General features: G+C 32.7%; 1 protein-coding gene and 1 long non-coding RNA gene across 4 annotated transcripts; both read right to left on the bottom strand.

Moving 5' to 3' along the window:
• Nucleotides 1-394: 394 nt before the first annotated feature.
• RRC1 (RNA recognition motif (RRM)-containing protein) lies at nucleotides 395-13,227 on the bottom strand. 3 transcript variants are annotated; one of them, XM_085733345.1, is made up of 19 exons: nucleotides 13,056-13,227; nucleotides 12,869-12,926; nucleotides 11,440-11,535; nucleotides 11,214-11,349; nucleotides 10,982-11,027; nucleotides 9,476-9,536; nucleotides 9,233-9,385; nucleotides 8,749-8,865; nucleotides 8,497-8,662; nucleotides 8,035-8,147; nucleotides 7,254-7,325; nucleotides 6,665-6,886; nucleotides 4,889-4,947; nucleotides 4,634-4,718; nucleotides 4,395-4,532; nucleotides 3,062-3,286; nucleotides 2,176-2,978; nucleotides 1,806-1,972; nucleotides 395-980 (listed from the first exon to the last, which is right to left on the bottom strand). In XM_085733345.1, the coding sequence occupies exons 3-19, from the start codon at nucleotides 11,512-11,514 to the stop codon at nucleotides 715-717; spliced, it is 2,904 nt and encodes a 967-aa protein (XP_085589471.1). In that variant the 5' UTR covers nucleotides 11,515-11,535; nucleotides 12,869-12,926; nucleotides 13,056-13,227; the 3' UTR covers nucleotides 395-714. The 3 variants fall into 3 exon arrangements, with proteins under 3 accessions (XP_085589471.1, XP_085589473.1, XP_085589472.1); XM_085733347.1 differs by lacking the exon at nucleotides 10,982-11,027; XM_085733346.1 differs by lacking the exons at nucleotides 12,869-12,926; nucleotides 13,056-13,227 and adding an exon at nucleotides 12,188-12,263.
• A 3,357-nt stretch (nucleotides 13,228-16,584) lies between these two features.
• Nucleotides 16,585-19,854, bottom strand: LOC146900397 (uncharacterized). Its single transcript, XR_015021729.1, has 2 exons — nucleotides 19,440-19,854; nucleotides 16,585-19,186 (listed from the first exon to the last, which is right to left on the bottom strand). It is a non-coding gene; the product is annotated as an uncharacterized LOC146900397 (long non-coding RNA).
• Between the last annotated feature and the right edge of the window lie 677 nt (nucleotides 19,855-20,531).

Here is a 20,531-nt window from a genome sequence, read left to right as displayed (position 1 = left end):
GGCAGCCATCATTTGCATTATCACTCTTCAACTTTATTTGCAATAAAAGAATAATAACATGGCCTCAACATAATAGTACTAGTTTATAGATCACTCTAGGATTCCATCTCACAATTTCCACATGATAGTGATATTCCCTGAAGCCACGTTACTCGATTCATATCAAGTAAAATTTTTTTCTTTCTGGAGACAGATGTAATGCTGATATTCACCCAAAAAAAGATGTAATGCTATCAAACTACTCCGATAAAATACGTCCACAGTATAAATATCATTTAATCAATAAATAATCACTCAGATCGATCCCTAAAAGTTTAAACTACAAGACATTTACCCTTTAACTTGAAAATTCTACTTTAACCTACATAACTGAATTAACAGCCGGTAAAAAATATTTTTGAAAAAAATGTCAGCCCAATATCTCAGAACCTTCTTGATTACAAAAGGGATTGTGCAGCATCATTCACTACTTCACAAAATTAACAAGATTTTATCTTAAAATTACATGAAGTTAAACTTATAGGGGTATCAAGGGCCAGATTCTCTTCAACATTTTCAAAGATTGTCTTTAGCAACACAATTTCCTGGCAGACATTTCATTTCTATCTTTTACCAAGATTCCCCCCTATGATGACAAAAAGCCAACTGTTCGAACTCTTACAAACCCATCTGCAAACGGTTAAGGTTACAGATCTCTGGTGTGCATGTGAAATGCTATTTGGCGCGTCTTCTCCTGTCTCTGTCTCTGTCCCTGCCTCTATCCCTATCATGATCATCCCTCTCCCTGCTTCCACTCTTCTCCCTGAGCCTGTCTCTTCCTCTATCACTGTCAAAATCATAACTTTTATCTCTTTTTCTGTCTCGTTCTCTATCTCTGTCTTTGCTTGACTGTTTCTGTTGAGGACTACGACTTGGACTATGGCTGCGGTGCCGTTTCCTTGAGACATCATGCCTATCCCTCCTCTCTGAAGATGTTTTCCCTACAATTGTCAAATAACCAAAATCATTTGAAAGTTTGATCAAGAATAATAAGTTGTACCAAGTCATCAACACTAACAGAGATGTTCACATTTTAATGGTATTTTTGCAAGAAATTAAGTGCTAGGAAATGTAAGAAAGCTTGCATCATATGCCATGACTTATCCTTAGATACATTTTGGATTTTCACCACATGTCTCTCAATTCCTTCCAGTTTTACTCCTACCGAACACATTTTCAAGAATAGGCAGGTCATCCTCAGTTAAGATGCAAATAAGATTAGAATCACACAAGGTAAATTTGCCACAAAATTACATAGCAAAACAAAGTGAGAGTGAATAGACCAAAGAATATGGTGGCCGAAGAAAAACCACTATTGCATATTTTATTATCCGGTTCCAGTAACATATACCTTTCGAACCAAGGAAACCACCATGGTGCACAAGAAAAAGAATATTGCAGGCACCATGCAATGAAATAATCACCATCAAATCATATTTCAAGTGCAAATATCATCTCAATTTTTGTTACTCAAAATGACATCACACGCAATTGCGGGAAGTCATCGAAGTCAAATAGACACTATTAAGTAAAAACCAACCTTGGAATTGTAAATTTGTTTTTTAAGTTTCTAACAGGATTGCAGAATATGATGTGCAGCTTGAGATATATGACTGTTAACATCTGTTTGAAAAAATTAAAAAGCAATATAAAATATAAACCAATATGTGCAGGCCACTAGAGCTTTCATAATCGCCATCCTAATGTCAATTTAAAAAATGGCTCTGAATGACTTTCAAGAGAGAAAGACAGGTGAAATAACTTACTACTGCCTTGACCATCTTCATTAGAATCTGATAACCCGTACTCCACTTGCAGCCGTTTCCGGTGCATCAGAACTTTCTTCTCGATTTCTTCCAAATTTTTAACCCCCCTTTCTTCAAGAGACTCGCGATATTCAATTAAAGCAACCTCCAAGCGTCTCAACTTTTGTCTGTATAACAGTTGATGCAAAACTCTAAGTATAAGACAACGGATACAATATAAATAAAATCTTTTTGTTTGGTATAACCAAAAAGACAAAGAAAGAATTTCCATTTGCATTTGAATTGCTTTTGTGGAAAGAAAGTTAAAAATACTGAATACTATTATCTAGAACAAAAGGGACAGCAATCAAGAAAGGAAATATAATGCAACCTCTGCTCTTCATTCATTCCACTGTCAGCATGAGCTGGAAAACTTGAATCAGCAGCAGCCTCTGATTCATCAGCTTTAATAAGGCCATCACCCACATTCTCACTACCAGAGGATGAGTAGCTTAACCCAAGATTTTTCCCACCTTTACCTTGCTCATCATCACTCTCATCATCCTCCCGAGCCCATTTAGAGGCTGGCAGAACCAGATCATTCTTCTCTTTTTTTGCGAAGGCTTTAAGTTCAGGCTGTGGAATAGGAAGGGTTGGCGCTAAAGGTGCATAACCTTTGCCTTGCAACTGCAAATCTTCATCCCCGTAATGATTCAATCCAGACAATCCCATTGGTTCAGGATCTGCACTTGTTTCTCGCTGACTACTTGAATTTTTCCCTGAACTTGTTTGGTTGCCGGGATATTTCAATCCATCATCTAGTTCATAACCTCTTTGCTTTTCTGCCTCTTCAAGGCTTAGCAACCGTGCAACCATCATTTCTCTACCACCAACAAGTGACAATCCATTGTGTCGGCACCGCCTTTCCAGCTCAGCAAGAGGAAGACTCATTAGCTCTTTCGTTGCAGCCCCTCGACCCATTGCCAATGCAGCATCTTGGTCGGTCTTGCCACCAACAATAGCATCATCAGAAGTGATCTTCTGCTCAATATCAGGTGCGTCACCACATATGGAGTGGAATGGTATTACACCAGAGTTCCCAGGTCTAAGGAAAGTGGCTCTTAAGCCATTAACATAAGCATCTGAAAAGAGAAACCAATCGGCCCATACTTGCAAAACTTTCAGTACTCGTTCCTGCAACATTTCAGATAAAGATTGTAAACAGAATAAGAATAATAAGAAATTATAGCAAGGCAGTCTATTGGTTTTCAGCCTACCTTAAGGGCTTCAGCAGTAATACGCCCCATTACGCTACGATACAAGTCATTAAAACTCTCCATTACATCAGGTAATGTTGCTTCAAACTTGGTGCGATAAGCCGATGCATTTCTTACAGGAGCACTACTATTATGAAGAATATCAGAGACAAGCATAAGCCTTGCAATTTTAGTAGGAATAGGGGTTTCTTTAAGTGTCAAGGATTCCGTCAACACTTCAACTATCTGCAGTTAAGAAAAGATGGTGTATAATTAAGAAAGCCTCCTCCCAAAACACAATAAAAGACGATTCCGGAAGACCAATTAAATGATAGCACAAGAGAGGAGCGGTAGGTGGTTTAGGAGAGGAACATCGGGGTTGGAGCGATAACGAAGTCATGGATTCAACTCCCAACACTAACAAAAATAACAGCTAACAACTAACATTTGTCATTTAAAAAAAATGATAGCATGTAAGTAACATCAACACCAGACTATTGTCCTTTCTTTATATTTCTGAAGATAACCTATTTTATGTTCAAGAGGTTTGCATAACTTGTAGGGTTAACAATGCATACATAGCCTTCCGAAGTGATAATAATGGTATATAGTTATTTTGGTATATAAGCTAAAGCTTGTATGTACATTGTACAACAGCTGTGTATAGTACTTGTCCTTTTAGTAAACAACATATATATAGAATAAGAGTGTATAGGGTAACCCTTACTTCTATGCTCCCCTAAGTCAATCTCTTATCTAGAAAATCTGTGCCAGAAAACTCAACTATCTCAGTGTCCATGATTTCAAAATTTCTATATAAAATAGCATGTTATAGCCGAACTTGCTAATAACATGTTTGATAGGGAAATAAGCAGTACTTTCCTATTTATTCTAATATCTTCTCTCTGAATTAAAGAGGTTATCGGCTGTTATTTCCTACTTATTTCCTGTTTATTGTCCAGTATATTGAGAGACGGCAACATAATATTCACAACAGAAAAGTATTTTCATATACAATTTGAGCAGATAAATTCATCATCCACTCATTTACTTTTGTTCTGGTACAGAGTTGTGTCCATGGATTGATTATTTGGAAATGACAGGGATCAGGTTATGGCCAGATATTGCCATAAGGTTGTCAAGTTCAATGCTTGGATTTCAGTTACAAAAAGCCGATTAACGATTCAACCCAAAGGTAAGACGGCCTAGGCTTACTGGATGGAGCCATGGACCAATTAAGCATGAACAGAGTAAACAGATGGGCTTAAATGGATAATCAAGCTTACGATAAGTTTTAACTATACTGACTACTGAGGGGAATTGCAGTAATGGATGAGCAGAGTGAGAGTACTACCTCGCCAGCTGCATCGGCGTTATCTAAAGAAAACCCCATAACCCCCTTTATCTGACTCCTCTCTAATGTTAAAGCACGCAGCATATCCTCAAACTCATCCCTCTGTGCATCAGTCAGGGTTCTTTCAGGTTCTGCACGCTGCAATACTCAATCAAAACAAGGAAAATTAAAAAATTGTGTTGGTCAAGAGACATTATTGAAGTTGAATACATCCTGATTAAAAAAACAATAGAAAGTACCCTGCTCCTTCCAGCAGCATGTGTGGAGCCAGATTCTTTGTCATGTTCTGGACTTTTCGCTATCGGTAATGCAGGAGGAATCCATCTGTGAAAATAAAAAAAACTGTTTAGTACATACTTATTGCAACAGACTTATCCAGAGACAGCATAAAAAAACTCTACCAATACTCTTTTTCTTCCCCTTTTCTATTATAACTTTTGGCTATAAGCATTAATTAACAACTCAAATACTCACTGAAAGGACAATTAGAGTACCTTCCACTACCCGTTATCATGATAAAAGGTTCAGTTCGCCATCTTTGAAGAGTATCACCCTGCATAGCAAGAAAAGTATAACATTTTCAATCAACAAGTTACAAATATTTGTCACACCATTACATCAAAATTTTAGATATTTTCTTTCTTGGATACTTTAGTATTCTTAAAATATATACAAATATCTTATAATATACTCCCTTCGTTTCACAATACTTGTCCATTTTCGAGAATAATTTTGTTTCACTTGTCCACTTTCAAGTTTCAATGCAACATTAATTATTGGTTTTCAATAATACCCTTACCTATTTATTGTAGAGAGAGAAATAATAGAATGAAATAATAAATGAGTAAGGGTATTAGAGAAAAAACACAGAATTTCATAAAAAATGACAACATTTATTTGATTCCTTGGTATGTGTAATTTCTTCAAAATGGACAAGTATTGATAGTAACTTCTCTAATTTAGATTATCATAGATAATCTATTAGTATTAGAATGCATACTTCTTTATATATCTTGATGTGTTTCCTTATTTAATCAAATTATGAGTCAAGCATTGTTATAAATAAGGATTAGTGCCTAGTCTTGTGAAATAAGATCACTCGACAAATTATTCATACCAATATCAACATAATTTATTCTATTTCTTTTTCTGTCTATACATAGAAAGACCTTATAACTTCAACATTGTATCAGAGCAGTATCATCCTCCATAAACTGTTCTCATCATTCCAATATCAAGTTCCCTAAAATTTGGAAAGCTATTGTCAAAATGTTAATATTTTTATAATGATTTTCTTCTTATTGGTCGTGCATATTCTGATCACCTCTTCTCTCTCTCAATTTAACTCACAGTTAGTGAGTTCTACTTCTTGCCACTTCCAAAGCCTGTGTCGGGCTCGTATCCTTAGACCAATTAGCTACTTAGCTTCACACTGCTGCCTCCAATTTTTAGTAGTCCCAGTAACCTTTTCAAGCAGTCTCACCTTGGCTTCTCAGAAGTCAGAAGTGATGTAGGCCTAGCTATCTCACAAAAGCAAAATTGCTCCAGGTTTTGTCGTAGCTGTAGTTTGTCCAAATGTAGTTGGGCCCCAACTTCTGCTCCAAATGCAATCTGTATCCCCATCTCCCGCTTCGTTTAGAATTTGGGTTTTGGACTAACTGAACCCCAAAGCTAGCACATGTGGTGAGGGTTACCTAGTGCCTACACTTCTAAATTTCTAATCGCTATTTAGGTCATATCACTATTGAATATATCACCTCAACAGTCACACGCACAAAAGATTGGAAGTATGGGGCATGAAACTTGTAGGACTACTAGACATCTGCAGGCGGCCCAACAGATTAGAATTTGGGTTTTGGCCAAAACTCAATCCCAAAAGTTGGCTCATGTGGAGATGGTTTCCACTTTCCCCACACTTATAATCAGGGCCATAACACTATTCAATAAGGTAGTGTCGACAGTTCCTAATATGATCTTGCCCCATAAATCACAAATAGTATATATAATTAAGATCACGAGTCTCCAGTATTAGTATGAATAAGGATCGGTTCTTTGACTTTGGTCCTAAGATCATCCAACATTATTTTAACTAAAAGATATTCACATCAATATGAATATAATTTTATTCTGACTATTCCTTTTCTGCTCCGCTTAAAAAGACTAACCTTATAATTTCAAAAGATGTTACTAAATACCCACAGTACTTGCACAATCTGTTGTAATCAATATATTCCTAGAAAGTAAATAGCATTTTCATAAAATTGATGTACCTGAGCAAATGAATAGAGTCTCCAAACATAATAGGTATGCTCCTTCGAGCCAAGAACAAACAAGAAATTGAAAAGAGGGTTGCCACGACCCCTCTCCATAATAGCTTGTTCAAAAGCACATCCTCCGTCCAAGACATACAGAGCCATTGTATCAATTACATGCTTTAGATGTTCATCCTCAGGAGGTGTAACCATTATATCAGGAACATTAGGAGTAAGAACCTAGCAAAAGTTACAGCCGATAGATTAAGGGTAAGAACCACTATATCAGGAATGAGAGTAAGTATAAGCTTCACGTATTTTCACCCTCTGGTATTTTATGTAATTTTTTTATACTTATAAAAAAATCTGCCATTAGGAATTTAGAGGATAGTCATCCATAAACAAACAACATTGCAAAAGCCGAAAGTTTATATGAAAGATAAATAGATGTAAATTTAAGTATTTCCAAAAAAAACTAAGTGCATTGATACATATTAAATTTGTGTTTCACATAAATTTACCAGTTTAATGATTTCTGATCACGATATGATGATACAAGTAGGTATTGATTTAAACAAATTACGAGAAGCAAAAGCAAATAACTTACCAGTTCAGAGTTCTGACTAGGCACTGATGTTACTGGTGGACCGGATGGGCCAGACAAGATAACAGTGTTACCCTGCAAATAGAGTGAGTAAAACATTTTTATATGTAAATCAGAAAGGTAGGTTGATGACATAAAGCTCTTATTATGCATAGGTCTAAGGAAGAGTCGAACATCCTGTTTTGCAAGGTCGCCTTTATATTTAATATGTTGAAAAATACAACATGGAAATCATTTCTAGTAACCCTCATACTTGGGGGGAAATTCGGTAGATACGATGAACAATTTTTTTTCCTGTGTTTTTTTCTTTGGAGGGGGGTTATTGTTGTTTCAGAATATGAATTATTATGATGAGGGAAAAATAACTACTGAAGGGTAATTGTTCCCAAATTGTAATTATAATGCTCATAAGTTGTTTGGATCAACTCTTTTTTAAAAAAAAATAAAAATTAATAATAATAATAATAATAATAATAATAATAATAATAATAATAATAATAATAATAATAATAATAATAATAATAATAATAATAATAATAATAATAATAATAATAATAATAATAATAATAATAATAATAATAATAATAATAATAATAATAATAATAATAATAATAATAATAATAATAATAATAATAATAATAATAATAATAATAATAATAATAATAATAATAATAATAATAATAATAATAATAATAATAATAATAATAATAATAATAATAATAATAATAATAATAATAATAATAATAATAATAATAATAATAATAATAATAATAAAAAACAATACCTCCTTACTCCTGATGGCCATATGCCCTGGTGGAGGTGCAGGTAATGCTTGTGATGGGAGGGCAACTGACTTTCCCCATCCAATTTTCAATTCGTACTCATAAACCACGACTCCTGCAAAAAGCATAAACTCATAAACTCAGATTCATGTCCCACTTGGCTTAGATTCTTTGTATACAAATAGATTGGATTAATGCACCTAAAGGAATAGAGTTAGCACATTGTAATTTTATCTAGAATTTATTGGCCTTGTAAACTTGATATATAAAATATGACATCTGAGTGATCAATCACTTCAGCATATTCAGAATCATTTCATCTTATACTTCATCTGAGGGATCAACTTGATATATAAGATCTAAACTGATATCATTTGAGGGTAAAAGTAATATTCATTTAAAATTAAAGTTTGAAAAAGTTAAGCATAGCATATTTCTGGTTTAAGATATAAAAGAAAACAGACCTTGCATTTCGTCTTTTGCAGCCTGTCCATCAGCTCTGTTCATGAATGCAACAAAACCACAGTTTCTTTGCCGCCTTCGCTCCTCCTCTGTTCGAGGCCACATTATCTTCACACTAGCAATAGGTCCAAATCTTCCAAAAGTGCGCAGAAGAAAGTTTTCATCAACCTAAAATTGTGATGATGGCAACATGAGATTACACGCCTTAATTCTCAAAGAACAACAAATCTCATTCATTGAGAAGACCGTCAAACCTGGGGTGAGAGATTTCCAACGTAAAGATTTGTAGTTTGTGGATCACCGTCATCAAATGATCCTGGAAGCTTTCCACTTGGATCAAAATCGTCAGGTAGTTCATCAAAACGACTGGACTGTTGATAAGAGGGAAAACTATCAGCAGAACTGCTTCGTAAATTTATTGAATACAAAAGAATAAAACAAAATCAAGAATAGACATATACCAGTAATTATTTTTGCTATGTAGATTATAAAGTATGCCAAGTCATATTTGTAATGCACAAAATCAAAACAGGCAAAAGAGAGCAAATAAAAATGAAATTCTATGATACATTTACCACATAATAAAGTTTAGTCTTATCCAACAGCACTCTAAATTAACTAAAAGAGAAACGTACAAGCAATAAACAAGTTTTGTGCATTTAAAGATAGAAGGACCAAACTCCAAAACCAAGCCACCTATAAGCAGCATGCAAACAAGTAAGAAAAGGTATCACTAACAATAGAATGCTCTCCAATACGCCCATCACGCCATTGTTCACGGTCTTGATTTCGTCTCTCCCTCATCTCTTGCTCTTGCTTGAGCTCCTCCATAAAATGATCAATGTTCCTTGCCTTTCCTTTCTCTTTTTCCTTTGGCTTTTCTTCCTCTTTCTGAAATGTACAACGCACAAACATTAGATCTAGATACATCTCAACATTGAAAATAAAAACAGAGATCATAGCCTCAATTATGATACTGACTTTCTTTTCAGATTCTTTCCCCTTGGTTGCCAATGGAGGCGGTATAAAAGATGGTACATATCTGCAAATAAACATAAATGATGAACTTCCATACCAATTTACTAAAATACATTTGACTAACTAAAGTACAAGAGTTATCTGTAGCATTTCCAAAGCAATCCCTTGACGTTTGTTCTTTATAGCTAATATGTAACTTTAGGAATCACTACTGGATAATCCCAGAAAACTGCTTGACAAGATTCCAGTCTCAGCTAATAATCAGTCTATAAAACTTAACTACTTTACAAATTCACATTACTTAGTACTGACACTGAACATATATATAATTCACAGGAATAAGCTTTTGAGGGAGCCCAACACAATACAGAAGGACATTCGTAGAACCTTCAGACAAGGAACTATCCCCTTCTAACTCGGCAAAAAACTGCCACACCTTATTCCAACGATATGAGTTATTCTTACAACTGGAAGAAGATTTATGAAAATACTATTTTTTTTATGGTATGGTATAATAGAACAGAAATTTACATTATTCAATAGGACCAGAGATCACACACAAGATAGGATTAGGAATATTATTGTTAGCGAGAAAACTGAGTAGCTCACTGAAAGAAACCCAATAACATAGTATAAAATCGAAAACATTTTCTCCAATCAAACACACTCTGAATATATGTTAATATGAAGTTGATATGTATGTAACATATGTGTTAGCTAATAATAACAGCAAAACTATAAAAGAGTACTTTTTTATCAAGCAATGGAGTACAAAAGCATCACCGTGGGGTAGACGAATCACAACTATGACGGCACCACAAAAGAAAATGATATAAACTACTGGAAAGTCACTTTTATAGTTATCAGGTATAATTGTTTTTCTATCAAACCAATTTCATCAGATGTCCCCAACAAGATGCAATGCAAGAATATTGATTTGTTATACCTAGATAAGGTATACCTTCAATGATTACAAATACATATGCCTAAACTATTTGAAGATTTACTCGAGAAATTGAAAATGTCTGTACAGCAAAAGTCAAAAGATCATCTATACTTCACAGTTCTGACAATAAAATTAAAACTTTTTTAAGTATTAACATCATCAGACAACCATCCAGAATAAGCTTTTTGTTTTGGATTTAAAAAAATGAGATGATCTTCAACAGAAGGAATTTCAAATGATCGCTCTAAACCAAGGACTTCCTCTAAATAAACAGAACGTGCTACATATTGAGGAGTTGAGAAACTATAGCTTATCTCTGAAAAAATCCCAGTTGCACAATTACACAAATATTTTTTCAAAGAGGTTAATCACACCACAGCATTAAATATTCTTATAGAAAAAATTACCATTAAATGTAACATAATTCATGAAAATTCAATTTATTAAGGTTGAAGTACAAACCTACTAAAATAAAGCTATACCTGAAAGGCATGTGATTTTTCTACTTATGATGCCTGATTTAAAGAGAACATAAACATGGTCAATCAAAAGCATTTATTTACCTACTTCCCTTCTTTGGACCAGATACCCCCTCTTTGGACTTTTCACCTGTCATCCGCGAATGAATAAAAAAGGCCCATACTCTTATTAAACTTATTATAAAAAATAATAGCAAAAACTATGTATTTATCCACAACATGAAAAGCATATGTAATCAAAACCTCCAAGAGATGAGGCAGAAACAATATTAAAATAAGGGCCGAGAAATATATAATTCATCACACTCATACTAACCCTCAGAATCGTCTTTCAATTTATCATTGGGATTAATTGTTCCTCCTCGAACAAAAGTCTTTGACCCGGGAGCATTATCCCCTTGAAATGACTCTACAAATTCAGCATACAGGCGAGCAGTCTCATCTTCCGCTCTCTGCAGGAAACAACTCAATCATGATAACCAGTATATGTCTTTTCAAAATTCTAACAAGAACCAAATAAATCGGATACATCAACCCTATACCTTTTTCTTTGCCTCCTCCTCTTCTCTATGCTTCTGAAATGGCGTCTTTTTCCTCGTAATGGAGAACGAACTCATCTTTGCATTAGCAAAGAAAGCCTGCCACAAATAAACAATACTTAACATATCGCTCGGCCTAAAATCAGAAAATTTCCAAGAAATTACACCTTTCAAAATGTCCCCTAATTTCACATCACTTCTCAATCTTTGAAACAAACTATATCTTCAATTTTACACCATCTACAAATTCCAGTACTCGAAAATTATACTTTCTAGGCTATCGAAGATTGTATACGCTACCCATGGCTACGACTCGATGATGCGCCGCCGTGTGTGAGGGCGGCTATGTGCCACCGTTATCAACAACATAGTTTCTAGCACAACAGGGTCAAGGAATAACCTTGTCATCAATGTGAACTCTACCGTATCTAATATTTAAACCCATTCTCAAAGCATCAGAAGAAACAAAGACAATAAAAAAAACATTCGACAAATGTCAGAAAATCCCTAAAACGCGGTGTCCCCATTCTCAATCTCAAGTGAGCCACAAAAACAAACATCAACCTTACCTAATAGATTATCCATGTAACCTAATCTTATAAAGTAAATCCAATAAAAAACTAAAAAAAACCCAAGATTTGAAAAGAATCAATGAACACAAAATCTACGCCAACATAGCCATGGTTATAGCAATCTAATAGCACTGAGACAGAAAAAAATGAAGAACAAAAGTAAGAAAGGAAATCCAAACCTCCTCAAAAAGTGAGTGAATGAGGAGAGGAGCAGGTAAGACTACAAGGAGTGAACGATGAATGCAATTGCGCAATGTGTACTAAAATGAAGGGAACAAAAAAATGTCCTTAATATGATAATAATAATTAATTATAATAATAAAAAAAATACATTTATGCAAATATAGAAGTCAGTAGGAACGCATTAATGAATTACGCCTGTCCTAATGTCCCCCCGAATTTGACACGTCGTCAATTCTCATTGGTTAAAACAATCTCTAAATTTCAATTTAACAACTACAAACTCCACTCACTCCACAATACAATGAATTCATCTAGCACAACAGGATCGCGCGGAACCACGTCATCAATGTAACCCCTGCTGAATCGAATACTTAAAAACACCCTCGAAACAACACAAAAAATAGACATTGAACAAGTGTTGAGCGATTCTGACATGTTTGGCTGGTCTCAAGTAGAATTGGTTTTGCCTCAAAAATGGATTTTTACACAACTTTATTGTTAGAACTAACTTTTGGGCGGAATGAATTCACTCAAGATCAATTGTTGTGATTGCTGAACCAAACACACACTAAGCAAAAAAAATCATTGAAATGCATTGTGGACATTCTGAATCTCAAATAAACCGAAAGAGTGAAAGGCACAAGAATCTAATGAGAAGTAAGAAAGGAAATCCAAACCTGTCTCCCCCGAAGAGTGGAGTAGCTTGAATGCGATTGTGCAATGAATAATACTTGTCTGAAATCAAAAATAAAATTAAAAAAAAATCATATAATTAGTATAATAATCGTGATTAAGTAATTAACGAAAATCGAAACCTGTATTAAGGGTTTAATTAGTGAATATGAAAGAAAGAGGGAAGGTAACCTCTAAATTGAGTAGTTCGTTAGTCGAACGGAACGGAACGGAACAGAAAAAGTCTCCTCGTCGTCGGAAAGATGGGATGCGCAGTTGGTTGTTCCAGTTCTAGTTTAGTTTCAATCAAGGGCAGGAAGAAGGAGAGGGTATTTCTTCTACTTTTTCTTTTTTTTTTTTCTTACGAAAACAAAACAAAAACAGGGTTTCTACATTTGACAGTATTGTTTACCACATCACTTTACTATTTCTATTTTTATTTTTCACAAACAATATTACTATCAATTTAATTTATATTATCTCCGTCCCCGTGAGCTTAACTCAGTTGCTATGAACAATGCATAAAATGTATAAGATCCGGGGTTCAAACCTCGGCCACCACAAAAAAAAAAAAATTATACTATCTACAATGATATATGTTGTCATTCTTTAAAAAAATATATGTTGTCACATCAATTAATTAATAAAATATAATAAATTATGTATTTTTAATTTATTAAATGATGTGTCAAACAGATCAAATATAATATAAAACTTTGTTACACTGATGATGTATATAAATTAAACTCGAATATCAAAACTAAAATTCTACATGCAAAAGTTTTACCTAGTTTAGCTAAATGTTAATAATTTTAGTGTTAATTAAATAAATGATCTTTATAAATATGTTAAATTTTGTTTTTAGGGACCAAAATTGTTGATGTAAAAATTTTAACAACGATTGAAATGCTGATTAAATTTTTTAGAAGAACTAAAAATCTTGACGGGAAATTTTACGAAGACTAAAAAGTGTGATTTTATTTTGTAGAGATTAAAAACAAAATTCTGAATATTTTTGAGAGAAATAATAGATTATTCAAGAACAAGGAAGGTTTCATTCACAAGTTATTAGATAAAGTCAAGTTGCATTCTTTTTGGTGGATAAAAGCTACTCATGTTGATATAGATTTAAGCTTTCATGTTTGATAGTCGAACCCGTTTGTTTGTTTGGGTATCGGCTAAGTCGTTTTTGTTTCGCTCCTTTTGGTAACTTGTTTCCGTGGTAAACTTTGAGGTCTTCTTTGGCAGATCTTATGTCAAAGATGACTTTCATTTAGTATTAATATATTTCATTTTTAAAAAAAAAAAAAAAACTATCATTTTATATATACCAGTATCAAGAGGGACATTGGCCTTTCCTAAAAAAATAAAATAAAATTAGACATTGATTTGTTGTCTTTATATTTTTATCCATAAAAGAATGGAAGTTAAAAATTGACTATTTAAAAAGAAACTAAGCTTGTACGGAAAGATAAAGTAGTAAAAGAAAAGTTTATGCAAAGGATTAAATTGAAATGAAAATTATTAGACTAAAACTTAGTGTCTTTTTATATAAAAAGTTTAGTTATTTAAAAAATATGGTTATTTTTCTTTAAAAAAACTGGTTATTTAATTAAACAATGAAAAATTAAATTGTGAATGAGCAATTTATAGAAAGGGTAAAATTGAAATAGAGAAAACCACACCAAAAATTATATTCCTTTTATATAGTAAGTATAGATTTATAAAAATTCAGTTATTTAATTAAATAAAGAAAAAATAAATTGTAAATAAAATAGTTTATACAAAGGGTCAAATTAAAATTAAAATAGCCAGACATAACGTCATATTTTCTTTATATATTAAGATTTTAGATATGTACTACCTTGAGTTGAAGCACCATCTTTTTAGCCTAAATTATTTTATTATAAAAAATGACATGTGTTTGTCTCATAATACATGACACTATACCATTTTACACAAACACAAAAAAAAAAAAAGATATTTAAACAAAAGTAAGAATGACATTGGTGTATTTATCATTATCATAAATAAAAAGGAAAAGATATTGAATTGAGAGTGATGTATGTAATATTAATTAGAGTGTACAATTAAAAAAATATAGTTAATAATATATCATTGAAAATTGAATGGATCAATAATTATATGATTTTTTTTTTTTTTTACAAATAGCTCAAATAATATGGGAGAGAAAGACTATTATATATCAATCATGGTTGGTCCTAGTAGGAAGAAAATTATCTAATTTAACTAAGTGGTCACAATTTGATCTCTAACTGTTCACATGAAAAAAATTCGGTTAAAATCGGAGGGTTTATCTTATGGGTTCAATAGATAACAACAAAGATTAATCACCGTTAAATGACGATAAATACTTTATACATGCGACATTGTTATGAATACAAATATTTCAACAATTTTTGCATCATAAATATAATCGATCTTTTAAAGACACACGACAATTATTTAAATAAATAATGGAAACAAAAAGGCATGGCTGTCAAACCAACTCATACAAAAGTTAACTAGATCCTCTACCCGTGCTGACGCACGGGCATTTATAGTGTGGATTAAAATATAGTATAATATAACACATAATATATGTACATGTTGATAAATATAAAACTACATATTTTTAATGTTATTAAATAAGTCAAAAGAAAAATCTTATTATCATTTTTTTAGGCAAGAAAAAATTATCACTCATGAAAAATGGTTTTTTTGTCAAATTATCACTCTCTCATTCATTTGAACAATTTTTTTTATTTATGAAATTATCAAAGGACCACTCATGTGAGAAGGGACAAAGGGAGTAATCAAAGAGATGTGAATTTATTAGTCAATGTTTATCTTCTTTTTTTATATACCAAAATCATATAAATCATCCCATCCTGGAAGGGAAGTAACTCGAAGTGAAAATGTCAAAAACACATAAAATATGATATAATTGAAACTTCATTACAACATCACATTCTAGAACACTATATTTTAAACTACAATAGGTGTAACATTTGTACCCTCACATTCCTCGTCAGTTAACAATATCTTTAACTCGTTGAGAAGATCATTGTTAGATTTTCATAACATAATCTCTAATAAAGTGATTCTTGATTTCAATATACTTTTCCCTTGAGTAATAAGGGGATTAGAGATAGATGCAAAGGTTGACAACTGATATACATGACATACAATGTGAGGGTTATTTTTGCTAAACTTGAAGCGATGGATTCCTAGTTGAAAGTGATTATATTGACAAAAAAAAAGATCCTGATTATGTCCTATAAGAGAAGTATATTTATCATTGATCCAAAGAAGGACCTCAAAATCTTTGATGTATCCATTTGCACTGCAACATGATAAAATGTCATAGAGATTTTGCTTTAGAAAGTTGCCAAATTTAGACGGAAAAACCCAAAAATTGAAGAATTGAGAGTTATAGTGCAAAAGAATGTTAAGAATAAATCATGATATTTTAGTTTAAAATTTGTGAACTTAACCATGAAAGCTCATGTAAAGAGAAAAGATAATTTGAAGAGTCTGAAATGTTCACTAATTCAATTTAATAAAAATGTGAAGTTATAATTGAGAGAAAACTCTACAATTACTTCCAATCACATCACCGTGGACAACAATTGTCGCTATAGTAAACATGGTTATTAACCGATATTTGCAACATCAAGCATCTAAATGATAACACAACTAAACAAATAGGCACATCATCTCATCACAAAACTTGGGGGTAGAGCTAAGTAGTTTCATCAAAATGGTTTGTCAAAATATTCTAACTTACAACCTTCACTTGTGAATATAGTCTTTCAAAATATGATTATTATTGTCCTCAAGCGTCGCATTTCTTTGCCAATTAGCTACCGCTTTAGCAACTGTAGCATCAGCCTCACTAATCTCTTCCGCAGAAAACTTAGGCTCTATGATTCCTAATGGTCCAGGCTGCAGCACCTTAATCACAGTTTCGACATCTTTCTCAAGCTCTCTGTCATAAAAAAAAAAAAAATCTTAATTGCATGAGCAATAATAAACTTTCTCAGACCCTTTCAACAAAATTACTCCACATTCTAATATACCGAATCATACCTTGGCTAGAAAAAGAAAGCAAATAAACATAAAAAATTAAGTTAAGCTTGATTACCTATCATATATTTAGAGAAGTTAGAAACACTAAAACTTTAAAATAAACTCAGCTGAACAAAATTTAGGAGTGAAAACTCGTCAACTCAACAATATAGAAGACACTTTAAGCAAGATTGGATATATGCAATATTGCAACAATAGAACTGTTAGAACACAGGTGTGGTCAATGTATGAATATACAATGTACCTCTTAAGAAGGTAAGGTATGTAAAGAATGTAACAACCTTAAATCATAAATTTATGAGGAAATTACAATAGTTCTTGTTTTGCAAATGCAGTAAAGGAAACAAAAGAAAATTAGACTAAGAAACAAAAGAAGCCACCCCAAAGAAAACAAACCAAAACCAACTATCCTGAAGGGTTAAACCATATGATTATTATTGTCCTCAAGCGTTGCATTTCTTCGCCAATTAGCTACTGCTTTAGCACCTGTAGCATTAGCCCTACTAATCTCTTCGGCAGAAAACTTATGCTATACAATTCCTAATGGTCCAGGCTGCAGAACCTTAATCACAGTTTCCGCATCTTTCTCAAGTTCTCTGCCATAAAAAAAAAATCTTAATTACATAAGCAATAATAAACTTTCTCAGGCCCCTTTTAACAAAATTACTCTACATTCCATGTTCTAATACACCGAACCATACTCAAAGGGCACTCTTTATCGTATCTTTTTGGGAATAGAAGTTCTAAAGAATGCTTAAAATAAATATTACAAAAAGGATTTTCATCTCATTGTGGGTTACAAAAGCAAAGTAACAGCAGACACCAACAATGAGCATTTTTTTTTCTTCGTTGAGCTTAGACTTCTTATGCAAATATCTTCATAAAGTTAAATAGGATTACAATAATTTCTTAAATTGAAATTTTGTATTAACCAGCATCAGATGTTGGTCTAATGGAACACACGATTACACCTCAATGTGATTCAATTATGAGCAAAAAAAAATTGTTATCAACAACACATTATCTCAAGCTTCAACATAAAAATAATAAGAAGAATACTATATGTGTAAATAACCATCAGTTCTGCAATCAATTTAGAGGGATTTGAGATCTAAAAAGAAAGGTAATTTCCACATGTAATATACACCAAAAAACAAATTCAACTTCTTACTTCGTATTATTGGTAGATATATATTTATCCATAATAACAAATTATAGAATGCATTGACTAACTTGAATGAACTTGAAGGCACTTTAATACCAACAAAATATAAATCCTGCTAAATGTTTGCCACTGCCACCAATATGCATGGAAGATTATTTTCTTTTTTTATTGGTTGCTTGTGGGACTACTGCAGTATAAACTCCACACAACTTACTACATTTGCTCAATGATTTAGACCCTCCATGATCTAAGATTTTGAGTAGAGAACTGCTGCAATAAACTTCAAACTAAACCACATTCATACCACAATATTAATCATTAAAATCAAATTCATAAGAAAAATGTCCAATTTATAAGTTTTTTCATGATAAAAAATTGGCTAATGACAAAATAAATAAAATTTTAAAGTGTGTCCATACTCTTATCTCATTGTAAAGGCTCTTGAAACTTTTAGTTCTATAAACTCAGTAATAATATCATCAGTTGAAAATTTAAGGTAACATCATCCATTAAAACAGAAAAAAAATAACTTACCACATGATGTTGAAGACATAGCAATTGCCAATTACAAATATTAGGATTACATAGGTTGTGGTGGACATGTCTACTCCCTTAGTTTTCACCAACAATTAACTTGGTGCTGATTATACATACAATGCATAGAGAAATAGTATTTTGAATGTTGATGATTCAAAGCTAATAAACATAAGTTTTGTCAAGCACATGCTTTGTCTGAGGTAACATCCACACTTTTTATGATGTTAAAATACTAAATTGAATTGATTTGCTAAAAAAATTACTAAATCGAATTGAATTTATTTGAATCGTACTAAATTGAAAGTATTAGTTACACAAATAGTTATAACCATCAAAGTACATGCTGATTTTCATTATCAAAATTTATATAAGAGAAAATGTTAGATATGTGGATTACCATATAAAAGGAAGAAAGTCTTGTAAATGTGTTCAAGCCTGACACTCGCTGTTTGTTACCTCTACAACGTTTGTCGGTTGCTGACCATAGCCAGAATCGTTCTTCCGTGAATTTGAACCAGAAATTGAATTCCTGGAAGTGTTTCCGTCAAAAAAACATAGCTTTATTGATAAATTCAACATCCTTTAGCAATTGTTTTTGATTAAAGAGAATCCCCCACTCATTTTACCATTTATCATTCTTAACAACACTTGTTTACCAAATAAAACCAAAAAATAGAAAAATTTAAATGATTTAACGTTAATTTAATGAATCAGAAACAAACACAATTGTTTATTTTGAAATCAACTAAATAGTATACAACAGGTGGTGATTGATTGAGTACCTGGAGATCTGGATTTGAAATGATATTCTCTTCCGGAACCGTTCACTCTCAATCTCACAGCTCTCGCGGTGGTTTACGGTGAGGTTGCCCAAATCTGACTCGATGAGGATGAATTGATTGTCGTTCAATGAGGAATATGAAGAAGAGAAACTGAGAGAGGAGAATAGCAGCGATTGGGAGAGGAGAAAGGAGAATGAGAAACAAATAAAATGGAATAAGGTGTGTTTAAACTTGAAAGTATCAATAACTAATTGGGGAGGAAACGACGTGTTGTTCATTTGCTGAAAAATCATTGTAGAAGCAAATGAGAGAGGTTCAGTAGAGAGAGAGAGAGAGAGAGAGAGAGAGAGAGAGAGAGAGAGAGAGAGAGAGAGAGTGATGGGGGAAGAAGAGAGATAATTCTTTTTTAGATAAGTAAGTGGGTGCCTTGGAAACTTAGAATTAATTAAACGTGTGTATGTTTCCAATGCAATTGTGATTTAAAATTGAAAGACAACTTTTATTGGAAATAGATGGATTGTGTGGAGATCAACACAGATGCATCTAACGGCCATAACAGTTTGGAGCCAAAACCATTAGAATTAGGGTTGGCACAATTTGTTAGCAATGTTATTCATATTAGAAATAAGTATGATTAAATTTATATCCGGAACTTGAAGATTCAATCCATTTAGTTTAAAATCCTCTCAAAGATATTGATATTGTATCACGAAATAGAACAGGGATAAAAATCATGTTGAGCTGCAAAATTATCACCAAAATAACCAAAATAGTTTGCTTCACATTAAAATGGTAATACAAAAGATATAAAACAATCACTTGTAAACCGTTGCACCTCTTATTTTGAAATTTAAATGAACAACATCGCTATTTTTTAAGGCTACAATTACTAGTTAAATATCACACTCCAACCTCGTCTTATGCTAACTTCTTTCTTAAAGTAATCTCAATTGCAGGCATAACTCCCGTTAACTCTGCAATGGAAAACTCCAAGGTTAACCTCAAAACAACCAGACATTGTTGCAATGTTATCTGTCTCCACAAGAACCAAAACCAAGGGTGAACCAAGGGTGCTATTCGTTACAACATCAT

This window comes from Medicago sativa, chromosome 8 (genome assembly GCF_051527215.1).
Source record: "Medicago sativa cultivar Bolivia chromosome 8, Bolivia_mono, whole genome shotgun sequence".
In the NCBI taxonomy this organism is placed as follows: Eukaryota; Viridiplantae; Streptophyta; class Magnoliopsida; order Fabales; family Fabaceae; genus Medicago; species Medicago sativa.
This window is presented reverse-complemented; position numbering and strand designations above follow the sequence as displayed.